The sequence below is a fragment of the Thamnophis elegans genome, chromosome 1, assembly GCF_009769535.1.
Source record: "Thamnophis elegans isolate rThaEle1 chromosome 1, rThaEle1.pri, whole genome shotgun sequence".
Lineage (NCBI taxonomy): Eukaryota > Metazoa > Chordata > Lepidosauria > Squamata > Colubridae > Thamnophis > Thamnophis elegans.
In genome coordinates this window covers 155,096,900-155,118,924 of record NC_045541.1, presented here as the reverse complement: position 1 = coordinate 155,118,924, position 22,025 = coordinate 155,096,900, and the positions used below count along the sequence as shown (strand labels likewise).

At 39.6% G+C, this 22,025-nt stretch overlaps 1 protein-coding gene across 1 annotated transcript in view; it reads right to left on the bottom strand.

Moving 5' to 3' along the window:
- Positions 1 to 19,466, bottom strand: part of CCDC175 (coiled-coil domain containing 175) — a 50,438-nt gene extending 30,972 nt beyond the window's left edge. The window contains exons 1-7 of the mRNA XM_032224399.1: positions 19,349 to 19,466; positions 14,791 to 14,876; positions 13,762 to 13,873; positions 12,626 to 12,761; positions 10,859 to 11,087; positions 10,325 to 10,447; positions 4,842 to 4,951 (exon numbers count right to left, since the gene is read on the bottom strand). Of these exons, the coding sequence (XP_032080290.1) occupies positions 4,842 to 4,951; positions 10,325 to 10,447; positions 10,859 to 11,087; positions 12,626 to 12,761; positions 13,762 to 13,873; positions 14,791 to 14,876; positions 19,349 to 19,427 (875 nt within the window). The 5' untranslated portion in view covers positions 19,428 to 19,466. The remainder of the gene's footprint in view (positions 1 to 4,841; positions 4,952 to 10,324; positions 10,448 to 10,858; positions 11,088 to 12,625; positions 12,762 to 13,761; positions 13,874 to 14,790; positions 14,877 to 19,348) is intronic.
- Positions 19,467 to 22,025: the final 2,559 nt, after the last annotated feature.

Sequence of the window (22,025 nt, the reverse complement as noted above, 5' to 3'; positions counted from 1 at the left end):
TTATTGTTAAATATTGAGATGTATAATTATTGATACCATTGATATTGCTGATAAAGTAGAAGTAAAATTTATATGCAATTGTGGGCAAGGATAAATAAGGGGATAAAAATGGCAATTCAGTAAAGTTAGTGAAAAAAACTACACCCAATATGATTTCTGCAACACTCCCCTCCTCAAATCAAAGATCAATTGAGAGCACATTGGGACTGGAGAAAGGTGGAATGATGGCAGGAACAACGGGACCAGCACTAACAATGCAGAGTATGCAATTGATGCTCCAGATGATACACGAGACATTGACAAAAAGCCAAGAAGTGACGGCTACAAATCATAAAGAGACAAGGAGGAATCATGAAGAAATGAAAAATGAAATGGGAGAATTGAAATGAAATATCGAAAACGTGGATGACAAAATTGAAAAAATACAGAATGCCTTAACAATCAATGAACAGAAAATCCAGAACATGGAAACAAAAATAGAACAAACAGATCAGAAGATGGAAAAAATGGACCTGGAATATAGACAAGTTAATAAAGAATTAGAGTTATCAATAATCCGACTTGAAAATGAAAGAGCTGCATTCTATCTAAGATTCCAAAACATACCGGAAGAGAAGGAGGAAGACCTGCAAGGAAAAATGATCGAAATCTTCACCGAAATTCTACAGAGAAAAGAACAAGAGTTGAGAGGGGACATCGATGAAGCTTACCGTGTGCATACTAATTATGCCAGAAGACATAGGCTCCCGAGGGAAGTGCATGTAAAATTTGCCAAAAAAACAACTAGAGATGAAGTGTACAAAAAACCCAGAGAAGGGACGATTACATTTCAGGGAAAAGAGTTGACCACACTTAAACAGATTCCACGGAGAATTCGTGAACAACCTAGATACTACCAATTTTTAACAAATCAGTTAAATAAAAACAGAATAACGTACAGATGGTTGGTACCAGAGGGGGTACTGGTATCTTGGCAAGGAAAAAGATATAAGATAGAGAATATAGAAGAAGCGCAGGAATTTTATGAAAAATACTGCACAGAGGAAGAAGAACAAGGAAATAAAGAGGACCTAGAAAGTAGAAGTCAAGAGGAAGAAACATCAGAAGACAAGTAAAGAAACAGGAAAGAAGAACAGAGGCAAGAAAGAGAGCAGAAAAGGAAGGCACGAGAGGGAAAAGCAAGATACAAACCAGAAGCCACAAAAAACACGCCATCTAAAGATGGACTAGGAAATAATAATTATTTTGATAAACTTGAATGGACTGAACGCACCAAAAAAGAGCGCAGATGTTTAAGAAACTTAAGAAACTGAAGGTAGATATAACCTGTATACAGGAAGTGCATATTAAAAGGGAACATAGGAATTGGAAAACAAAAAACTAGGGAAATTATATACATCACTGGCAGATTAAAAAAAAAGAGAGACAGCAACCTATATAAAGGAAAAAATAAACTCCAAAGAAGTCTACTCTGATGAAGGAGGCAGGATGCTAATTATTGAATTAGAGACAACAGAAAAACTGATATTATTAATAGTCATATATGCACCAAATCAGAAACAAGAGGAATTCTATAGGAAATTACACAACAAAATAAACTAATTAGAATATGAAAATATTTGCTTAATTGGGGATTATAATGCAATAGTGGATAAAAAATGGACGATGAAAGCAAAAAGAAAAATAAAATAAATCCTTTTTTGAGATGGCAATGGAATATAAACTACATGATATTTGGAGAGAAAGGCACAAAACAAGAAAGCAATATACCTTTTATTTGAGCCCCCACCAGTCCCTATCAAGAATTGACATGGCTTGGATTTCATCTGGTCTATGTAATCAATTAGACAAAATTGAAATAGAAGCAAATGAGTGGGCAGATCATAATCCAATAAAATTAAGATGGAAAGGTCAAAGAAGAAGAAAAAGATGGATGATGAATTCAAATATTGTAAATGAAATAGAATACACTCAAATGCTGGAGAAAGAATTAAAACTATTTTTTAGAATAAATAAAAAAGAAGACACCTCAATTCAAAATCTCTGGGACACTATGAAAGCATACACAAGAGGCCTTACGATTGCCTACATGGTGAGAAGAACTAGAAAACAAAAAGAGCAACAAGAATGTATGCAAAAAGAACTTATGGAAGTCGAAGACGAACTACAGAAAGACCCAAAGAATAAAATTAAAAAAGAAAAAAGAGAGATGATAAAACATAAGATCAACTTAATAACTCAAAAGGAATTAGCACAGAAAATTAAACCAGCCAGACAAAATTACATTGAACAAGCCAACAAACCTGGATGATGGCTGGCATACAGATTGAAGAATGAAAGAGAAAAAAGGATGATATATCAATTAAAAGATGATGACGGAAGAATTCAATAAAAAGCGGAAGAAGCATATTATTCATAAATATTTTGCAAAACTATATGCGCAAGAGCGTAAGGAGGAAATCAAAATAAAACATTATTTAAACACAGAAAAGATAACACCCAGCTCAAAAGAACAAAGGGAGGCGATAAACAGGCCAATAACGTTAGCCGAAGTGGAATTAGTCCTGAAAAACCAGAAAAATAATAAAACCCCAGGACCAGACAGAATACCAGTGGAGCTATACAAATATAATAAAATAATATTGGAAGAGCTAGGACTGGAAATGTTTAACCAAGTTTTAGGAAAAGCCAAGATACCTGAATCATGGACAGAAGCAATAATATCGCTAATCCCAAAAGAAGAAACCAACCTAAAAGAAATTCAAAATTACAGGCCAATTTCATTACTAAACTCTGTTTATAAAATATTTGCAGCAATTATGGCAGGAAGAATTAAACAGGTTTTAAATGAACGAATACACCTGGACCAAAACGGATTTTTACCTCACAGACACATAAAAATAATACAAGGGTCATCCTAGACATAATAGATTATTACGAGGCGCATCCAGAAAAACAAATGGTCCTGGTTTTCCTTGATGCACAAAAAGCGTTTGACAACGTAATCTGGAAATTTATAATAACACTATTGGACGAGATGAATTTCGAAGAAAAAAATTATAAAAATGATACAAGGATTTTATAACACTCAGAAAGCCAAAGTTCTGATGAATGGAGTTCTAACAGAGAAGATTGAAAAAAAAAGGAGTCAAACAGGGATGCCCCCTCTCTCCTTTGCTGTTTATATTAACTTTGGAAATTTTATTAAATGAAATTCGGAAGGACCAGGGAATAAAAGGTTTAAGATGCAAAAATGATGAAATCCAGTATTTAATACTACGTATAATTATGGCGGCAAGGATTGCCTTTGCCCAGAAATGGAAAAACAAATTAATTCCAAACGAAGATGAAATAGTAAGAAAGGTTATGGATTGTGCTGAAATGGACAAACTAACTAAAGAAATCCAGGGTAAAGAAGAATCAGAATTCTACTAGATGTGGGATAAATTGTATAGGTGGATGGAGAAAAGAAATAATAATCAATGAAGGAATATAACAAATAATAGTTATGAGTAAAATAAGACGGTTAAGAATGGTGAAATCCAAATGAAATACAATAGAAGTGGAAATAATATAAGGTGAGCGGTATCAATTGATAATTGCTATTAGAAAGAACAGGAAGCTCCTGTTCATATTGTATTGTGTAAATGTGGCGTACGTCTAAGTTTTGTGTTTGTGTATTTTACATGTTTGTTAATAAAAATAATAACAAAAAAGTTTGGCTCCATCCACGCAAGCAGGAAATCATCCAAACACAAAGCCCATATTGCACAAACCCCAAAACTTCAAAAACATAGAACCCTGCCTGAACGAGCAGGAAAAAAAGGCTTTAAAAAAAGGCTTCTGACGAAACTTCTGACAGGAGAACATTACTACTGGTCCGATCCAGTCCGCCAGATTTTCACTGCCTCTTCTGGCATACCGGACTGAACCGGGAGGAACCCCTCTGGTGCTGCCTAAAATTTGTCTTTCTTGCACCCATCTCTCTCTGCTGGTTAATATTAACTTTGCAATCAACTATTATTCCAAGATCTTTTCCATAAGTACCATTATTGATTTTTCTTTTTTGTTAATGGGGAAGCTGGCAAGCAATACATGTGTATTAGATAACTTTCCAAAATCAATCGAAGGTAAAGTGCACTCATGTGTCTAGGATTACTAAACTCATTTTGATGTTAATCATTACTGTGTTTGACCCCCCAAAATAAGCGTTTGGCCTTATTTTCTGGGAAGTCTTATTATTTTTGAGGTGCAGGAGGTGGCGAGTGTGGTCACCTCATGGCTGCTACTGTGTTGCATTATTTTCAGGAAGGACTTATTTTCAGGGGAAGGCTTATTTTAGCGCATGCACTCAAAATCCCAGTTGGGCTTATTATCTGGGGAAGTCTTATTTTTGGAGAAAGAGGGTACATGTTAATACGTAATATGTGAATAGCAAAATCCAATTGTATGGAAGGAGAACTTATGCTGGCATGTGCTGTATAAAAGGATTAAGTAAGAAAATGTTGAAAAGCTTTTTCAGCAACATGTGTTGCATTGTACTAAATCATGATTTGCCTTAAAATTTGGTTTGTTGAAGAAGTTATTGCATCCCAGTTCATATATGATAAGTAATGCTTCATAAAACACAACTTCTGAGTCAACATTTTTCAAATTAAGCTAATAAATTAATTTGAATGTAAATCATATTCTAATTACTATTTGCTATAATATTTTATATCTTCTAGAAGATATGAAGGCCTGCTTTCAACAAGATATATTTATATATCAGTATATATATATTAGCGACAAGAGATAAAAGACTCAAGTGCAATGGCAACAGAAAAATACATCTGGCTTACCTTTTTTTAATAAGCTCCTCTTTCTCAAGCTTTTTCCTCTCATGCTCTTGTATTAGATTTTTGATGGTTTTTAATAGTTCTTCTAACTCCTTTTTCAAATTAGTAAAAATCTATGAAAAATACAAATAAAACAATAGTATGAATGGTAACTATATAAAAAACTCATTTTATACTGATACTGCTAATTAGTAAAAGTTCATATTGCTCCTATTAACGTATTAAAGCACTGAAGTCCAGAGAGTCGTTGGTTACAATTGGTTAGAATTTCCATTGCTAAGCAGTGTATATTTTTTCATGTGACTGCATCAATTAGCAACAGTAAGTATGGCAATCCCAGTTGCTGTCATGATTCCAGGACTTCCAGGTTATTTAATGGGGGGAGGGGTTTCAAGCAAGGAGCTGGAAAGTACATGGCTGTCACAGGAAGTTGCCAGGGTCAGTTACTATGGAGTTTGGGCAGGTGTGCAGGTGCTGTGGGGGACACTGCAAGAACACTGCCGCTATGGAGATTCTATCTCAGGGCCTGAAAGTTTGGGAATTTGGATTGGGATAAACAGATTTCCTCTTACCCCTTCCAAGACTAAGTGGCTTTGGGTGTTAGGGCCTCTTGAATCCGGTAATTCTCCATCCCATTCCAATATCCCAGCCTAAACCAGCATAAAATTTTGAGGGTCTCGTCAAATCACATAAAGAGCAGGTGGTAGCTATGGAAAAGGGGCTTTTGCACAACTCCATATAGTACACCAATTCCACCCCTTCTTAGATTGGGGTAGTGACTATAGTTAATCAGTTTTTGATACCCCTGAATAGATTACTGCAATGCACTCTATATGAGATTGATCTTCAATAATATCCAGAATCTTCGTTTGGTCCAGAAGTTATGGATTTGTCTCATTATCCTCATGTTACACATTTGTTTTGCAAGCTGCACTGGGACTCAGTTTGCTGCCAGCTACAATTCAAGTTGCTAGTTATTACCTATAAAGTCCTACGTGGCATTGGGCCAGGTTATTTGAAGGACTGCCTTGTTCACAGCATTTCTAACATTCCTGTTAGGAATATAATCTAACGGTTGGGTTGGCAATATATAAATCATATAACAATGCTGTACCTGTTTCTTTAAAATCATGCTGTAAATGTGATTGATTAAGATTAACATTTAGTTTATTTGTATGCCGCCCTTCTCCGGGAGGGACTCAGCGCGGCAAACAACTCAAAAGGGGAAAAGGGGATACAAACACAATACACGTAATTAAAATACACAAGAGTCATACAGCCATACAAGTCGAGAGGGGAGGGGAACTCATCAACCCCAGGCCTGCCGGCACAGCCAGGTTTTGACGGCTTTCCGGAAGGCCTGGAGAGAGGTGAGGGTCGAAATCTCCATGGGGAGCTCGTTCCAAAGGGCCAGAGCTGCTACAGAGAAGGCCCTCCCCCGGGTGGTAGCCAGATGGCATTGGCTGGTAGACGGAACCCGGAGGAGGCCGACCCTGTGCGATCTAACGGGTCTATGGGAGGTAATTGGCAGCAGGCGGTCTCTCAAGTACCCAGGTCCAATACCATGAAGGGCTTTATAAGTTACGACTAGCACTTTGAAGCGTATCCGGAGACCGATCGGTAGCCAGTGCAGCTCGCGGAGAATAGGTGTAACGTGGGTGTACCGAGGTGCACCCACAATCACTCGTGCGGCTGGATTCTGGACGAGTTGTAGTCTCCGAATACTCTTCAAAGGCTGCCCCATGTAGAGCGCATTGCAGTAGTCCAGTCTTGAGGTCACGAGGGCGTGAGTGACTGTCGCGAGTGCCTCCCGGTTCAGGTAGGGGCGCAACTGGTGCACCAGGCGAACCTGGGCAAATGCCCCCCTGGTCACAGCCGACAGGTGATGTTCTAAGGTCAGCTGTGGGTCCAGGAGGACTCCCAAGTTGCGCGCCCCTGAGGGGCGTAAATTTTCACCCCCCAGCCTGAGTGATGGAATACTGGCCAAATTCTTGGGAGGGAAACACAACAGCCACTCGGTCTTGTCTGGATTGAGTACAAGTTTGTTAACTCCCATCCAGACCCTGACAGCCTCCAGGCACCGGCACATCATGTCAACCGCTTCACTGAGTTGGAACGGGGTGGACAGATACAACTGAGTATCGTCCGCATATTGATGGTATTTTATCCCGTGCCGTCAAATGATCTCACCCAGTGGCTTCATGTAGATATTGAACAGAAGGGGGGTAGGACCGAACCCTGAGGAACCCCATATTTCAGGGGCCTAGGGGTCGACCTCTCTCCCCCAACTAACACCGACTGCGACCTGTCCGAGGTAGGAGGAGAACCACCGAAAAACGGTGCCGCCCACTCCCACCTCTCGTAACCGTCGCAGAAGGATACCATGGTCGATGGTATCGAAGGCCGCTGAGAGGTCAAGGAGCACTAGGATGGAGGAGCGACCTCCATCCCTGGCTCTCCAGAGATCATCAGTCAGTGCGACCAAAGCAGTTTCCATGCTGTAGCCAGGCCTGAATCCCGACTGAAAGGCGTCCAGATAATCGGCTTCCTCCAAGGACCGTCGGAGTTGAGAGGCTACCACTTTCTCAACAACCTTCCCAATGAAAGGGAAGTTGGAGACTGGCCGGTAGTTGTTCAAACTAGCTGGGTCCAACGATGGCTTCTTCAGGAGGGGTCTCACCACCGCTATCTTCAATGCTGGTGGGAAGAAGCCCTCCCGAAGAGAAGCACTCACCATCGCCTGGATCCAGCTCCGCGTCACCTCCTTGCTGTTCGCGACCAGCCAGGAGGGACACGGGTCCAGTACACAAGTGGCAGTACTCACCGCTCCCATGGCCTTGTCCACTTTATCAGGAGCAACAGGTTGAAAGTCAGTCCAGTCCGGCGCTCTAGGCGTCTCTTTTGGCGCTTCATCTCCCGGAGGTCCTCGGTAAACCAAGGAGCCCTCCTGGATCCACTGCTGCGGATCGGCCGTAAAGGCGCAATCCGGTGGAGAGCCTCAGACGCTACCGAGTTCCAAGTAGCAACTAAGGTCTCCACCGGACTGTGGGCGAGAGTATCAGGCATAACGCCAAGCGCCGTCTGGAAACCCTGAGGATCCATAAGACGCCTGGGGTGGAACCACCTAATCAGTTCCTCCTCCCTACAGCGGGGGATTAGTCTCCGAAAGTCAAGCCTCAGTGGGAAGTGGTCTGACCATGACAGGGGCAAGATCTCACTACCCCTCAAACCAAGATCACAACTCCACTGCTCCGACTGCTCAATCGGCCATAATATGGAGCCAGAATCACTGTTAGATGCTGATCTGATCTGAGTGTTTGGAAGCTGGCTGTTAGAAGTGCGGTATAATGATCAGTGTGAGCTATTGTAAGTTTTGCAACTGCTAGCAAACTTACTGGACTGTTTGTATGATTATGGACTATGTTATTTGGCTTATCCCTTAACTGAAAGACGTTGATGACTGACAGTCTTAACCATGTATGACTTGGACTGTTTGATGGACTCTGATACCACTATTTGCATGAAAGTAAAAGCCTTTTTAAACTGCAGTGTCTCTGTATGCTGGTTTGTGTGTTCTCCAACATCTCTCTCACAACGCTTCTCTGAACGCATTCGCTCTCCCAACGGGGAGCTTACCTAACAATTCCTATTAGGTTGGGTAGAAGAAGAGGCAGGTTTTTATCCTGTCAATCAGACTCTCATCTAGTAGGGTCCAGGAAGCATGACTTTTCCATATCTGCACCTGCCCTCTGGGACACTATACCATTTGAGGTATGGATGGCCCTGACTTTGCTCAACTTCTAGAAACCCTTAAATTCATGTGACTGCAAATACTGTTTTCAGGCCCCACTTTGTGTTAATGTCCAAAAAATATATATTTTTAATCATTGTAAGCTACCCTGAGTCACATTTATGTGGTAGGTGTTATATAAATTGTTAATTATTTTATTGTATTCTTTTATTTTATTTTGCTCCTAACTGTGGGCATTGCAAAGTAGCAACTTTTTCTCCACAATGATATGAGATACAGATGACTCCAATGCTACCAGCTTTGTAGAAGGCTACTACTAATTTCTAAAGCTCTGGCATGGATGTATAGTATGAGACATTTTTTTTGAGATTTTTTAATTGGCAATCTGGTTTAATTGATCTGTTTTTTTGGAGAAGTGTTTTATGGTTATTGTGTCTTACTTTTGATCAATGTCTAGTGCCGTGGTGGCAAACCTATGGCACGTGTGCCACAAGTGGCACTTGGAGCCCTCTCAAGTGGTCGCCCAGGTCAGTTCCACTGTGGGCACAGACCTCCTGCTGGCCAGCTGATTTTCGGATCTCTGAGGGGGTGTCGTGCACACATGCATGGAGGGGAGGCACAGGAGTGTGTGGCGCACCTTTCAAACTCTGTTTTTTGTGCCAGGAGGCTTCAGGGAGGGCCCCTGGAACCCGGGGGAGACTGTTTTTGCCCTCCCAGAGGCTCAAGGAAAGTCTCTGTAGCCTGGGGAGGGCGAAAATCGAGCCTCCTTGAAGTTCTGGAAGTCCAGAAACGGGCCTGTTGTCGGCCTCTGGAGCCCAGGGGAAAATGTTTTCGCCTTCCCAGAGGCTTGAGGAAAGCCTCTGGAGCCCAGGGAGGGCGAAAAACAAGATTTCAAGAAGTTCCAGAAGTCTGGAAATGGGTCTGATTCTGACTTCAGGAGGGCCTCCAGAGGCCATTCGCCCTCCCGGTGGCTTGAGGAAAACCTTTGGAGCCTGGGCAGGGTGAAACTGTCCTGTCCCCCGCCCCCACGGCATGGTGCAGGAGGCTGAGGAGGCCGCGCAGGAGGCTGAGTAGTTCACGTGTGCATGCACAGAGGGTGGGCGCATTGCATTGTAGGTGTGGGCACGCACACACACACATGATTTCAACACGTGAGAACAAAAAGGTTAGCCATTACCAGTGGTGGGATTCAGCCAGTTCGCATCTATTCGGGAGAACCGGTTAGTAACTTTCCAAGCAGTTCAGAGAACCGGTTGTTGGAAGAAATCTCATTTTGGTTTTTTCCATTTTACAGGGCTAATCCTGTAAGGAAGGCAGGAAGGAGCATTCTGGTGTTGTTTCTAGCCTAATCTTTATTGCCCTGCTTACAAAAACTGCCTCTCCGGTTAACCCTTATTACATTGCAACAGCTAAGGCGAACTGCCCATTGATGTGAGTGACGTCAAGTTGCCACGCGCATTCAGTCACATGACCACCGAGCCATGCCTACCCAGCTGGTCATTAGGGCAGAGAACCGATTGTTAAATTATTTGAATCCTACCACTGGCCATTACTGATTTCTTTGTAGTGTTTCTTTGATAGATGGGTAACCTTACAAATTTAATAAATATGTATGTAAATAAAATGTTCAATCCCTGTATTTATATAGTTTCAATTCATTTTATATCGGAAAAAGACAACGCTCAGTGGATATGACTTTGAAATGGCACATTACCAAAGGCACAATTCAACTTACCCGATTAAGATCTGAAACTTTCTTTTGTAAACGACATAGTATTTTAAGCAACTCATCAAATTCTTTCTTTTTTTCCGCAGCCTCATTTTTTCTCATCTGAAGTTTTTCCTTAAGTTCTTCAATCTACAGTCAAAACCAACTTTCATATAATTAAAACTGTTGTACATTATTTAACACTTTCTATGGAACCCTCCAGCATTGTTAGATATTAAAACAGATAAGAATGGTTTCAGAAATGTTGGGATTTATGTTCATGGATATATTTTAGCAAATTATATAGAGGCAGCCTAGATTTAAGATAGGAAAATCTCTAAATTATAATGAACAGAAATGTTTTACATTTACATGATTGAGCACATGTTTTTCATGTATAAGGCTTCACACTCAATTCCAATGTATTGCACTATATAGATAATTTTAATTTTAGTTTAATTTTAAACCATGGAGAATTTTTCTGAAAACCCACTGGATGGATGGCTCCAAGACTGATACTTTCATTAATGCAGTGCTAAGGTTCAATTCCTAAAACTGTACCTCTAGCTGTAACATGGCTTTCTTTTCTTTAAACTGAAGGGCTTCTGTAGCCATTACTTGCTTTAGGTTTTCAATGGCAATCCTTTCCATGGCCATTTCATCTTCCTCTTTTTTTGTCATATTACGAAGTTCATTTATTTTAATGTTCATGGAATGCTTTCTAGCCATTTGTTGGTTTAATAATTGCACAATTTCATTATATTTGGCCCATGTTTGATCTTGCTCTTTACTGCCAAAAGAAAATTATGAAGAAATCTTAAAAATGACAGTGAACAACATAAGCCAACATTCATCCATTCGTCCATCCAATTAACTAACTAGTTACCTAGTTAGTATGTCAGCCATTACCAAAGGCTCTGGATAGCTAACAATCAAGATTAGCACAAAATAAAAAACTTCCCCCTTAAAAATAATAAAGTCGCCCATAATATAAACAAAATTGCAACCATCAAAATATAAACCTTAGTATATAAATAACATTGGCAATATCAAAATAATGTACAGAAAACATATAAACTGAAGTGTCCTTCAGTTTCAACCTTCATTCACAACGTGCCCTTCTGGTGTGCTAGATAAAACAACCAAGGCTCAATTATTCTTCTGAACTCAGTACGGAAGGAGATCAGACAGAATTACAAAATAGGGGGGTGGGGGTAACAATTTTAGACAGTACTGACTTTATTTGATCTGATTCAATGGGAAAATTAATTTGGAGAAAGCACACCCTTGGATAATCTAGTCCTGAACCAAGAAAGGCCTTCAAGGTGACAACGATCTGGAAGCCAAATAGTAATCAATACATTCCCAAAATTGTGAATTCATCTGTTTATACTGAACTGGGATACTCACTATTGTTTGACTATCACACTTTGTACCAATTGTACCTTCCAAATGCTTTCTAAGGAGAGCCCTATGTGGAACACATTATAAAAATCCAAGTAAGAGATGTTTAAGATCTGATTGACTGCAAACAGATCACTCTGTTTGATTGAGTAGGATACCCACCACGTCAAGTGCAAATCAACTCTGAACATAGAAATACCAATCCATTCATAGTCAAAGATCGTATTTCTTGGAATCATAAACCCAAAGCCACTTTTCTTGCAGGGATTCATTTTGAGTCTGTTCTTTCTCATCCAGATCCTAAAAGCCTCAGAGTACTGGTTCAGCTTTCTACTGAATCACTTCTTTGCTGGGTTATCATCATCTGGTACCCTGATAATACCACGTACTGAAAACCATGCCCTCTGGAAGAAGTAGCACCACTACAAAACAGCGCCCACTACTACAATCTCGCCAAGGCATTCCAGAAGGATACCATGGTAAATAGTATTAAAACTATTGAGAAATCAAGGACTTGAAGATTGCACCCCTCTGATCCTGGCCTATCTATAAAGGTCATCAACAAGTGTGATCAATGTATGGTAGTTTCTAGGTCAGTGATGACTAACCTTTTTCTAAAGGCATGCCAAAATTGTGCGCGCTCGCACAATTTTGCTATGCAAATGAGACACCAAAAATATTAAAAGTAACTTTTCCCAACAGTGGATTACAGATACTTCCTTATTAAATTTAGCAGAAATAAGAGTAGTCTCTCAAATGCAGATATTTCATAAACACTGAAACCAATTGTTGAAGCTTTCAGTTAGATGTTTTGTTATTTTGTACAGATTCTTTTAGATAAGTAAAATAACAGTAGAAAATATATGGGCCTTAGGACAAGGAATTGAATATTACAGTTGTTCATTTTTACCACATAGTGCCTACCACAGTGTTTCATTTTGTTCTTCAGAGAACATTTGCTTTGTGTACACCTCTTGTACTGCAGCAATAGTTTCATTCATAGAAGCTTCTACTTCTCTTAACTTGTTAACATGAAATCGTTGGGCAGCAGCCACAAGTTCTAAAATAAGGGATTTTAAAACAGAAAGAAATAAAATATTAAATCCATTTTCAATTTTCTATAAATTACCAGATCTGTGATAACCTGAAGTGCCAAATGAATCATCTAGAAATTATAGTAAACAAAAGGAAACAAGGCCTAGATAAAGCTAAAGGCTAGCCACACTGAAGTGATACTTGGATTGAGTCTTCATTCTATCTAGATATTTCGGTTATACTGCATAGATCTGTTTCCACAGAAACAAGTCCTTCAAAATACTGATGTCTTGAAAGCTGAAATATAAAAGCATGGCTGTTTTTATTATTTGCCAGATAATATTGAATGATCTATTAATTCCACATATGGAGCTTCAATATATGCAATATATGCAGTATGATGAACAAAGTTTCGTGTTCCATGAATTTCTTGATGCTCTTGTAAAGCAAAGTTATTTTTCCATATTCACTTCACTTATTCTAATACCTCTTTGGCCAATGATTGAAGCAAAGCAAAGGATCCATAGATTTATTCCTATACTTTGAATACTTGGAAAATCTTGGTAATATTTAAATGCATTAAGGCCAAACATAATTCACTCTTGGCTCTCCATCACAAACTTTCTCTGGTCTTCTACAGGACTCATCCTATAGAATGCCTTGAACAGTAGGTTATTAAAATTTAAATCCTTTTTTTTTCAGATCAGTTTGGAGATAATGTTAGTGGGAATCTGGGATTAAATAGTATGTAAACCCCAGATATGTATTGGTTTCACATTTTTTTCTAAATCAGGTATAAATAATATTGGTAAAACTATTTATATATTCTTTCTTAGTTTCCTCTTATAGCTCAATTTCTATGATCCAAATCCAAATATTAATCAAAACAAGTAGGGTAAAGCTGTCTGTCAAACTGCATAGTTCTTAAAATAAATTATCATAATTAGCAAATCGTATTAACCATATGTTGCATTCTATACTATACTTCACTATTTTAAGAAAAAAATGGATTATCTTAAAAATACCTTCAAATTCTTTCATAACAATTGCTGGGAAAGTCTTGACTTTGATACGGAGATTACAGTTTTTTATGGTCTCTTCTTCCAACAATTCAATTGTATCTTTTCTTTCCTTTTCCTAAAAATTGACAGATATATGACAAAGGAAAAAAATCTGATGGCTGTATCTGACTTTTCTTTCCTTAGTGATAAAGTTTGTATAAAAAAATCATTGCTTAGATCTGTAATAAATTTCAGTAAATGGGCAAGGCAATTTGAAGTTACAGTGGATTTCTCCAGAACGATTTATGACCCAGTTTTGAAATTCCAATGGCTGCCCCTCCCCAAGGTCACATTATCACATTTTGAGCACTTGGCAACTGGTCCACACTTACAACTATCTAGTATCCTACAGTCATATTACCATGATTTTTGGCTTTTTTCCTCAGAAACTGGCATTTATTTCCAGTTTCCATTTTAAAAAAAGGTCCACTGGCTAAAATGCATGTGCTTAATGACCATGCCATTCGATTAATGACCACAGCATTTGCTTAATGATTGCCACATAAAAGGTCATAAAATCAGGTCCGGCCACATGGTGACCTGTTTAATGACTACCATTGAGTGATGAGTATAATATTCTGGGCTCAATTATGGTCAAACATCAAGGATTACCTGTATTCTTTCCTCCCCCCCCACCCCCCCAACTGTGGGAGATAATGGCATGACTAAATATTCTCAGCAACCTTAATAAAATGTTAAGATTTTGAAATCAGATTTGAATCCAGCACCGCCTGGAAAAGCAAGTTGAACAGAGGGCATAGGAGAGAGAATGAGTTGTAAGGTACATTGTGTACAAGGTTTTTTTTAAGCCCATCATTATCCTAGCACAGATCTTCTCTTTACAGCAACACTGTACTCTAATAACAGTACATCCAGTACATAAATATTCATCCACAGATTCAACGCAAGACAATTTAGTCTAACCCAAATTTTGTAATCACATGTACTTTTTAAATATCTAAAAACAATACTTTTAAAAGATTTTGATATTACCAATTTTTTAATGGCTTTGACAGCATCTTCAAGGTGCTGGACAGTTTCTTTGTTGAATAGGAGTCTTGTATTCTGAAGCTGTTTTTCTAAACAAAAGGGAAAAACAAGGAAATTTGACTTCAAAACACTTTTCAGTTTTCAAATCACATTAAGTAAAATAATGCTTTGCAACTTAGAACTCAACTTCCCTGTTATTAGTTTCACGTTTTAGTTGCAGAGCAAATTTTGGGAGTTCTCAGCCAAATAATCATTGATGGGACCTACTGTGTAAGGACAGAGGAGACCAAGCCAGCGCACTCATAAGTGCATGGGGCAAGTAATTCAATTATTACAAATGGTGCTATATATATGTTAAATAATATTGTCAAATTTTATACTTTCAAATATATTTTGATAAATCGATAAGAAAAAAGGAATTCTGAATATGTAATACTGAAGAATTTTAGTGATTCGAGAACTAGTCCTATTTATAGAAACAAGTTTCTAATCTTCTTTCTTTCCCAACTATGTAGTAAACCATTAACACACAACCACCACCACCACCACCATCACCATCACCCTGGAATACACTTCTCACAGAGTTTTTACTGACATATTGAGAAACCATGAAATACAACTTTCGCACATGGGAGAGAGGGCCGAGTCATGCAGCGCTTGACACTGGTATGGCCAAGGACTTAACCAATTTCCCCTTTTAAGTATCTGATTCAGGAAGGGCTCTTGTGAATCATTCAGAAGGATGCCTTGGTCAGTTGTATAGGGTGTTGCTGAAAGAGAACTGAAAGGACCAGGACCACATTCCCTCCATTTGTTCTGAAGTAAATTTCAAGTTTCTTTTTTTTTTAATTAAAAGTTTTTTAAAAACTTTTACAAATATATACCTCCCCTCCCCCACCCGAACCCACCTCCCCCCCCCAACCTCCCAGAGCAAATACAAGGTATAAACATTTAACAACCATATTCTAAAATAAACTAACAGACTTTAGTATCATCCCTCACTCGTGCTTTAACTCCCCTTTGTAAAGCTAACTTTAAACAAGTTGTATCATTCCTTGCTCATTCGGTCATAAGCTATCTGGAGTTTCTTAGTCCCATATTTATTTTGAATATAATCAATCCATCTTCTCCATTCCAGTTTATATTTCTTGTCTGAATAATCCTTGAGATATGCTGATACTTTAACCATCTCTGCTAAGTTTGTTACTTTTAACGTCCATTCTTGAATAGTAGGCAAATCTTCCTTCTTCCAGTACTGCGCCACCAACAGTCTTGCTGCCGTTGTTAAGTTCAGAATCAAATTAGTCTCTATAATGTACAATCAGTAGTTATACCTAACAAGAATAACTGGGGAGTAAACTTTATCCTCCTTTTAAAGATATTTTGCATAATCCACCATATTTTTATCCAAAATGCTTTGCTAAGTTTCAAGTTTCATATCTGGTTCTGAATCCTATCTGCCAGGGATATTCTATTTCTTCAAGTTTGAATCATAAGAGCCACAAGGTGGTGCAGTGGTTAGAGTGCAGTACTGCAGGCTAAGTCTGCTGATCACCAGCAATTTGGCAGTTGGAATCTCACCAGGCTGAAAGTTGACTCAGCCTTTCATCCTTACGAGGTTGGTAAAATGAGGACCCAGATGGTTGGGGGCAGTGTGCTCTGTAAACTGCTTAGAGAAGGCTGGAAAGCACTGTGAAGCAGTATATAAATAAGGGCTATTGCTATCATCTGCAGCCTAAATCCAGCCTCTTTTTCCCAATCTTTCCCTAAAAAAATAAAGATGGAGATTTGTTCAATTTGCTTATTACTTTTGGATTGAGAGGGGGGAATACCACTATTATTGTCAAGACAGCAGACACCACTCCCTCTTTCAAAGAGACACTAATTGTCTTTTGAATACAGCAACTCATGCCCACTCCTTACTGCTTGAAAAAAATGAGGTAGCAATAGTCATGCAGCCTGTCTACAATATTAGAAGTCTATAAGCTGAAAACATCCTAGATGTCAAGAACTGAACTACTATGACCAATTTCTTTAAGATAAAAATAAAGGTTTCACTGTAAAGTTGTGTCTCAACAGAGATTAGCACTAAGGAACAGTGCTCATCTCCATTTCTTGGATGAGGGAGCTAGAGTTGTCCCAAGACATTATCCATGGTCATGGTCACGTGGCCAAAATGGCGATACACCAAAAGTAACAGTGTCCTGTACTATTACCTTCCCACTTAAGTGGTATCTATTAATCTATTCGCATTTATATGTTTTGAACTGCTATTTGTTTAAACAAATTTGCAATTTGTTTAGCAAAATGCAAACAATTCCTCTCAGAAAGTTCACCTTTAATAGAATCATTGGATGATACTCTTCTCATGAGGGCAGAGAAATGCTGATGCTTTATTGCTTATTACCATAACATGGTTTCTAATGCATGAAAACCTGTGATTAGTTATGTTTCTTATTTTTCTTTTCCATTATTCTACAGGTGAAACTCGAAAAATTAGAATATTGTGTAAAAGTTCATTTATTTCAGTAATGCAACTTAAAAGGTGAAACTAATATATGAGATAAGACTCACTACATCCAAAGCAAGATAGTTCAAGCTGTGATTTGTCATAATTGTGATGATTATGACATACAGCTCATGAAAACCCCAAATCCACCATCTCAGAAAATTAGAATATTACATGCAATCAATAAAACAAGGATTGTACCTAGAGCAATATCGGATCTCTGAAAAGTATAAGAATGCATATGTACTCAGTACTTGGTTTGGGGCCCTTTTGCAGCAATTACTGCCTCAATGCAGCGTGGCATGGAAGCTATCAGCCTGTGGCACTGCTGAGCAATAGCAATAGCAATAGCAGTAGACTTATATACCGCTTCATAGGCCTTTCAGGCCTCTCTAAGCGGTTTACAGAGAGTCAGCATATTGCCCCCAACAATCTAGGTCCTCATTTTACCCACCTCGGAAGGATGGAAGGCTGAGTCAACCCTGAGCCGGTGAGATTTGAACCGCTGAACTGCTGATCTAGCAGTAGCCTGCAGTGCTGCATTTAACCACTGCGCCACCTTGGCTCGCCACCTTGGCTCTGAGGTGTTATGGAAGACCAGGATGCTTCAATAGTGGCCCTCAGCTCTTCTGCATTGTTCGGTCTCATGTCTCTCATCTTTCTCTTGGCAATGCCCCATAGATTCTCTATGGGGTTCAGGTCAGACGAGTTTGCTGGCCAATCAGTAATCCCAGTCATTGAACCAGGTTTTGGTGTTTTTGGCAGTGTGGGCAGCTGGAAAATGAAGTGAGAATACCCATAAAGCTCATCTGCGGAAGGAAGCATGAAATGCTCCAAAATCTCCTGGTAGACGGCTGCGTTGACCCTGGACTTAATGAAGCACAGTGGTCCAAAGTCCTGTTGCTCAGTGGTCCAAAGTCCTCTTTTCTGATGAGATCAACTTTTGCCAAAAGCATCGAAAACTGGTTCAATGACCATGGGATTACTGTGCTTGTTTGGCCTCTCCATTCTTCCTCCATACTCTGGGTCCTTGGTTTCCAAATGAGATGCAAAAGTTTCTCTCATCAGAAAAGAGAACTTTGGACCACTGAGCAACATGACTCTTGTATTCTGATTAGTTGTCAGACTCCAATGGGGCCATGCAGTCCAAGTTTGGTTGCCTTGCTGGCTGATGTAATTTTCACACGTGCCTTGTGGAGTTTCTGTGGAAGGCTAATCCTACCTTTGTTATGTAGAATGACCCACTGACAAAGGTGGGGGCTATTAAGAGTGAATCTCTTTCCTGCCTAAAAACATGTTTCTCCAGTTCTGATCCAGGGAAATATAATATTCTACCTTTTTCAATATTTCCCAGGATATTTCATTTTTCTAGGATGGGAGTAGGTTTTAACTTCCTACAGGATATTGCTTATTTTCAGGGAGTAAAATTATTCAAAAGAAACTGACAACATACACAAGACTCCATGCTACATGAATATGTTAAAATTCCACACATCTTTTTGAAAAATAAATCACATGCACAATCTGCAGATTTTTTTTACTGCAAATATCTCAGTATATTTTCTCACCCAACATTGGCAAGCCCTGCAATCAAGAATACCTCGTGTTTCCGTATAAAATGCCCATCCCAGGAGTGAGGGGCAAGTTAAATTCATGGAAGATATGTGTAAGAGGACGCAGTCCAAGGCTATAACTGATCCAGGTTTAATCCTTGGAAGGGGGTGGGGACAGAGATAATAGAGAGAACGTAATGTGCCTTATTGCTGTGCGTTTATATTTCACAGGAAGGCAGGAGAAGGGGAGGGGGGGGCAACATTAAGACATGCTGAAAAGGTGAGCTGGCGAATCATTCCCTTCTCCCAGTCCGAGGAAGCAGCGATTCTTTCTTTCTCTCGCTCGCTCCCCGCGGGAGCACCACCAACTCCCTTCCCACGTTGGAGTCCCTCTCATTCCCACTTTCAAAATGGCCACGAGCCACTCTCCACGCGCAAGCTTCCAATCCAAACACGGGAGCCTCACAGCTCTGCCAAAACAACCGCGGAGAGAGCTCACCCACGCCATGCAGATGCTTCAGCGCCGCCGCCGCAGACTCGGAACAGCGGGACGAGTGAGGAGGAGGAGGCGCCATCATCCCCACCCCGAGCCAGACGGCGCGGGCGGTTACTATGACAACCGCAAACGGCTGCCCTGCGCGTCCCTCGCGAGACGCTCGCGTGTTGCTGTTCCAAAGCCGCCGAGAAAAAAAATGACGCGGGCGGATTAAAAAAAAATGCTCTTTGTGTTTCAATTATTATTTTTTTACTCCCTTCCCTTAATTTGCAACCGAAAAACTGCAACACGCTTTTTGGGGGGGAGGGGGAATCGGAGGCGTTTTCAATACTGGAGAAGGGGGCCTTTTAATATTTTTATTGAAAAAAACCGTGGAATTCAATCAGTTATAAGCATGTTTTCCTTTCTTGCGTTTAAATAATTACTTATATCAGGGTTCACTTAAGTAATAATAGTGCACAACTAAAGGCATTTTTGTTTCCAGATAGTTGCTGAAATTGCAGCATTGTTTATGTGATTTCCTATGTCTCTATGGTTAATCTAGGAATGAGCTGTAAAATGATAAAATGGGCATTGCACAGAACTGTGAATCCATTTTTAGCTGATACTTTTTAGAAATGCAATCAAATCCATTATACTTTGCGTAAAATCCGTTTTAAAATGATAGTTACTTCAGTGGTTCACCTAGGCACCTTATTTGAGAAATTTATTCGAGAGGGGCCCTTAAGACTAAATGAATATGATCAACAGGACCTTTAGGTAGTGTGCCCAAAGTCAAACACAAACAATATAAATTATTAAAAGACTCAGTAAAAATAATAGCTAAAATTACCTTATGGGCCAAAAGCTTGCCAAAACAACACAACTTTGACTATGGAATGTCAGTAGGATATTGCATTTCAGTACTTCTAGGGGGAGAAAGAATGAGCCTGGTGCTGAGATGGTCTATTATCTATTACCATTCCTGGAATGGGTGAGTGTGTAGCAAAAAGATCAAGAAGCTGTCTACAGTCAAGTAATTTATTCCTTTGCATGCAACACATATTAAAAGGGGGTGAGCTCCAGTTGTGCAGGCACAGCTGCCATTTTGGCTTTTTCATTTCTCTCTGGATATTCCTGTAGCTCATGTACCTCCGGTGGAGGGGGAACCCACAATAGGCCCTCTTTGGTGGTTATATCAAATCAGATTTTCGTATTAGACGCAGACAACATGACATTTCAGGACTCTTCTGTACCAACTGCTAACTAGAGACTGCTGATGCTTCAAGAAACAAAGGACATGAACATTTCTTATTACCTTCAGCTGACTTTCATCCTACTGTAGATGTAGCTTGTGCACATGTCTTCCTGTTTTGTTTCTGCAGGGATGCTCCCTTATACTGGTTGATGTTTAATGCAGTCTCTGCTGAATGGCATGGAGGTACGTTTGCTGATGAGTTGCCCTGTTTTTGTTGGCCATCTAAGGACACAGTAGAGCCAGCTCTGGTTCCAAATGATTTGGGGGAGTTGTTTGCCTATTGGTAGTAGGAGGATCAGGGCTTTCCCCACTGTACCAAATTGTCATCTCTTCCACTTGTCAACCAATAGAGGAAAGGTTATGGAGGGAAAGAAGTATAGGAAGATCTTTTGGGTGCCAGGAAAACCTTATTCCCCTTTCCCTCCCCACCAAAGGGAAAGAACCAAAGGGATAAGAAAAGAAGTTGATAACCAGTGAAGAAATTTTAACCATATTGTCAAAACGTGTGTAATCTAGAGCAGAGGTCCCCAGCCTCTGACCAGTGGACTGATCTGTATCCTATTAGATACTGGGCCACACAAGTGGCAGCAAGTGAACAAAGTTGCATTTGCGCATCTGCAAGATCTAGGTTGCGTGCGAACCACGACCAGTCATGCCATGAAAAACTGTCTTCCATGAAACCAGTCTCTGGGGCCAGAAAGATTGGGGACCAGTGATCCAGAGCATGGGCTGAAAGTTAAACCATGTTATATTATACAGTTGAAGAAACTTGGGGAAAATGTTTACAGAATTTACAGTATTCAATGGATTTACATCCTTTCCCTCCAAAACTCAAAAGTTTAATCCCCAGTTTCTTCAGGTAACATCAGGAAAAAGTGATCCTTTAACCTACTTCCAGTCAATGTAAACAATTCTGAATTAGACACACCCATGGTCTGGCTCATAAGGCAATTTTTCATATTCCTATTTTACAAGATGGGATCTTTTTCTTGATAAACATATGAAATTGTCCAATTTATTAAAAAGACATGATTCCAAAAACATTTAATATATTCTTGAGACTGCAATTCTATGTTTCTCTCAGGGGCCCACTGAGTCACAAAGCACCAATGTGACAAAAATGGGCATGTCTATTGTACTGGCATGTATGTCTGAAAATCTTATTTCTCATAGTTCAGTTATGAACTGGCTCCCTTGGCAACTGGAATCAATAAAACTGGATTTGTGAAAGATATTATCTAGTCCCAGGGCTGCTCAGAAAATGTTACCTGTCAAAGACAGATTCCTCAACAGAATCCAAGAGCTATTAGCAATTTTGTGATAGGCAGAAAGCAGTGCAATATATAAATTCATAGTATTTATGTGATGAGTGTGAGCAAAATGGCAAGAAGACCTTCCTTTTAACATTTAGTAACATTTATTTCTGCATTCAGTATCAAGTAC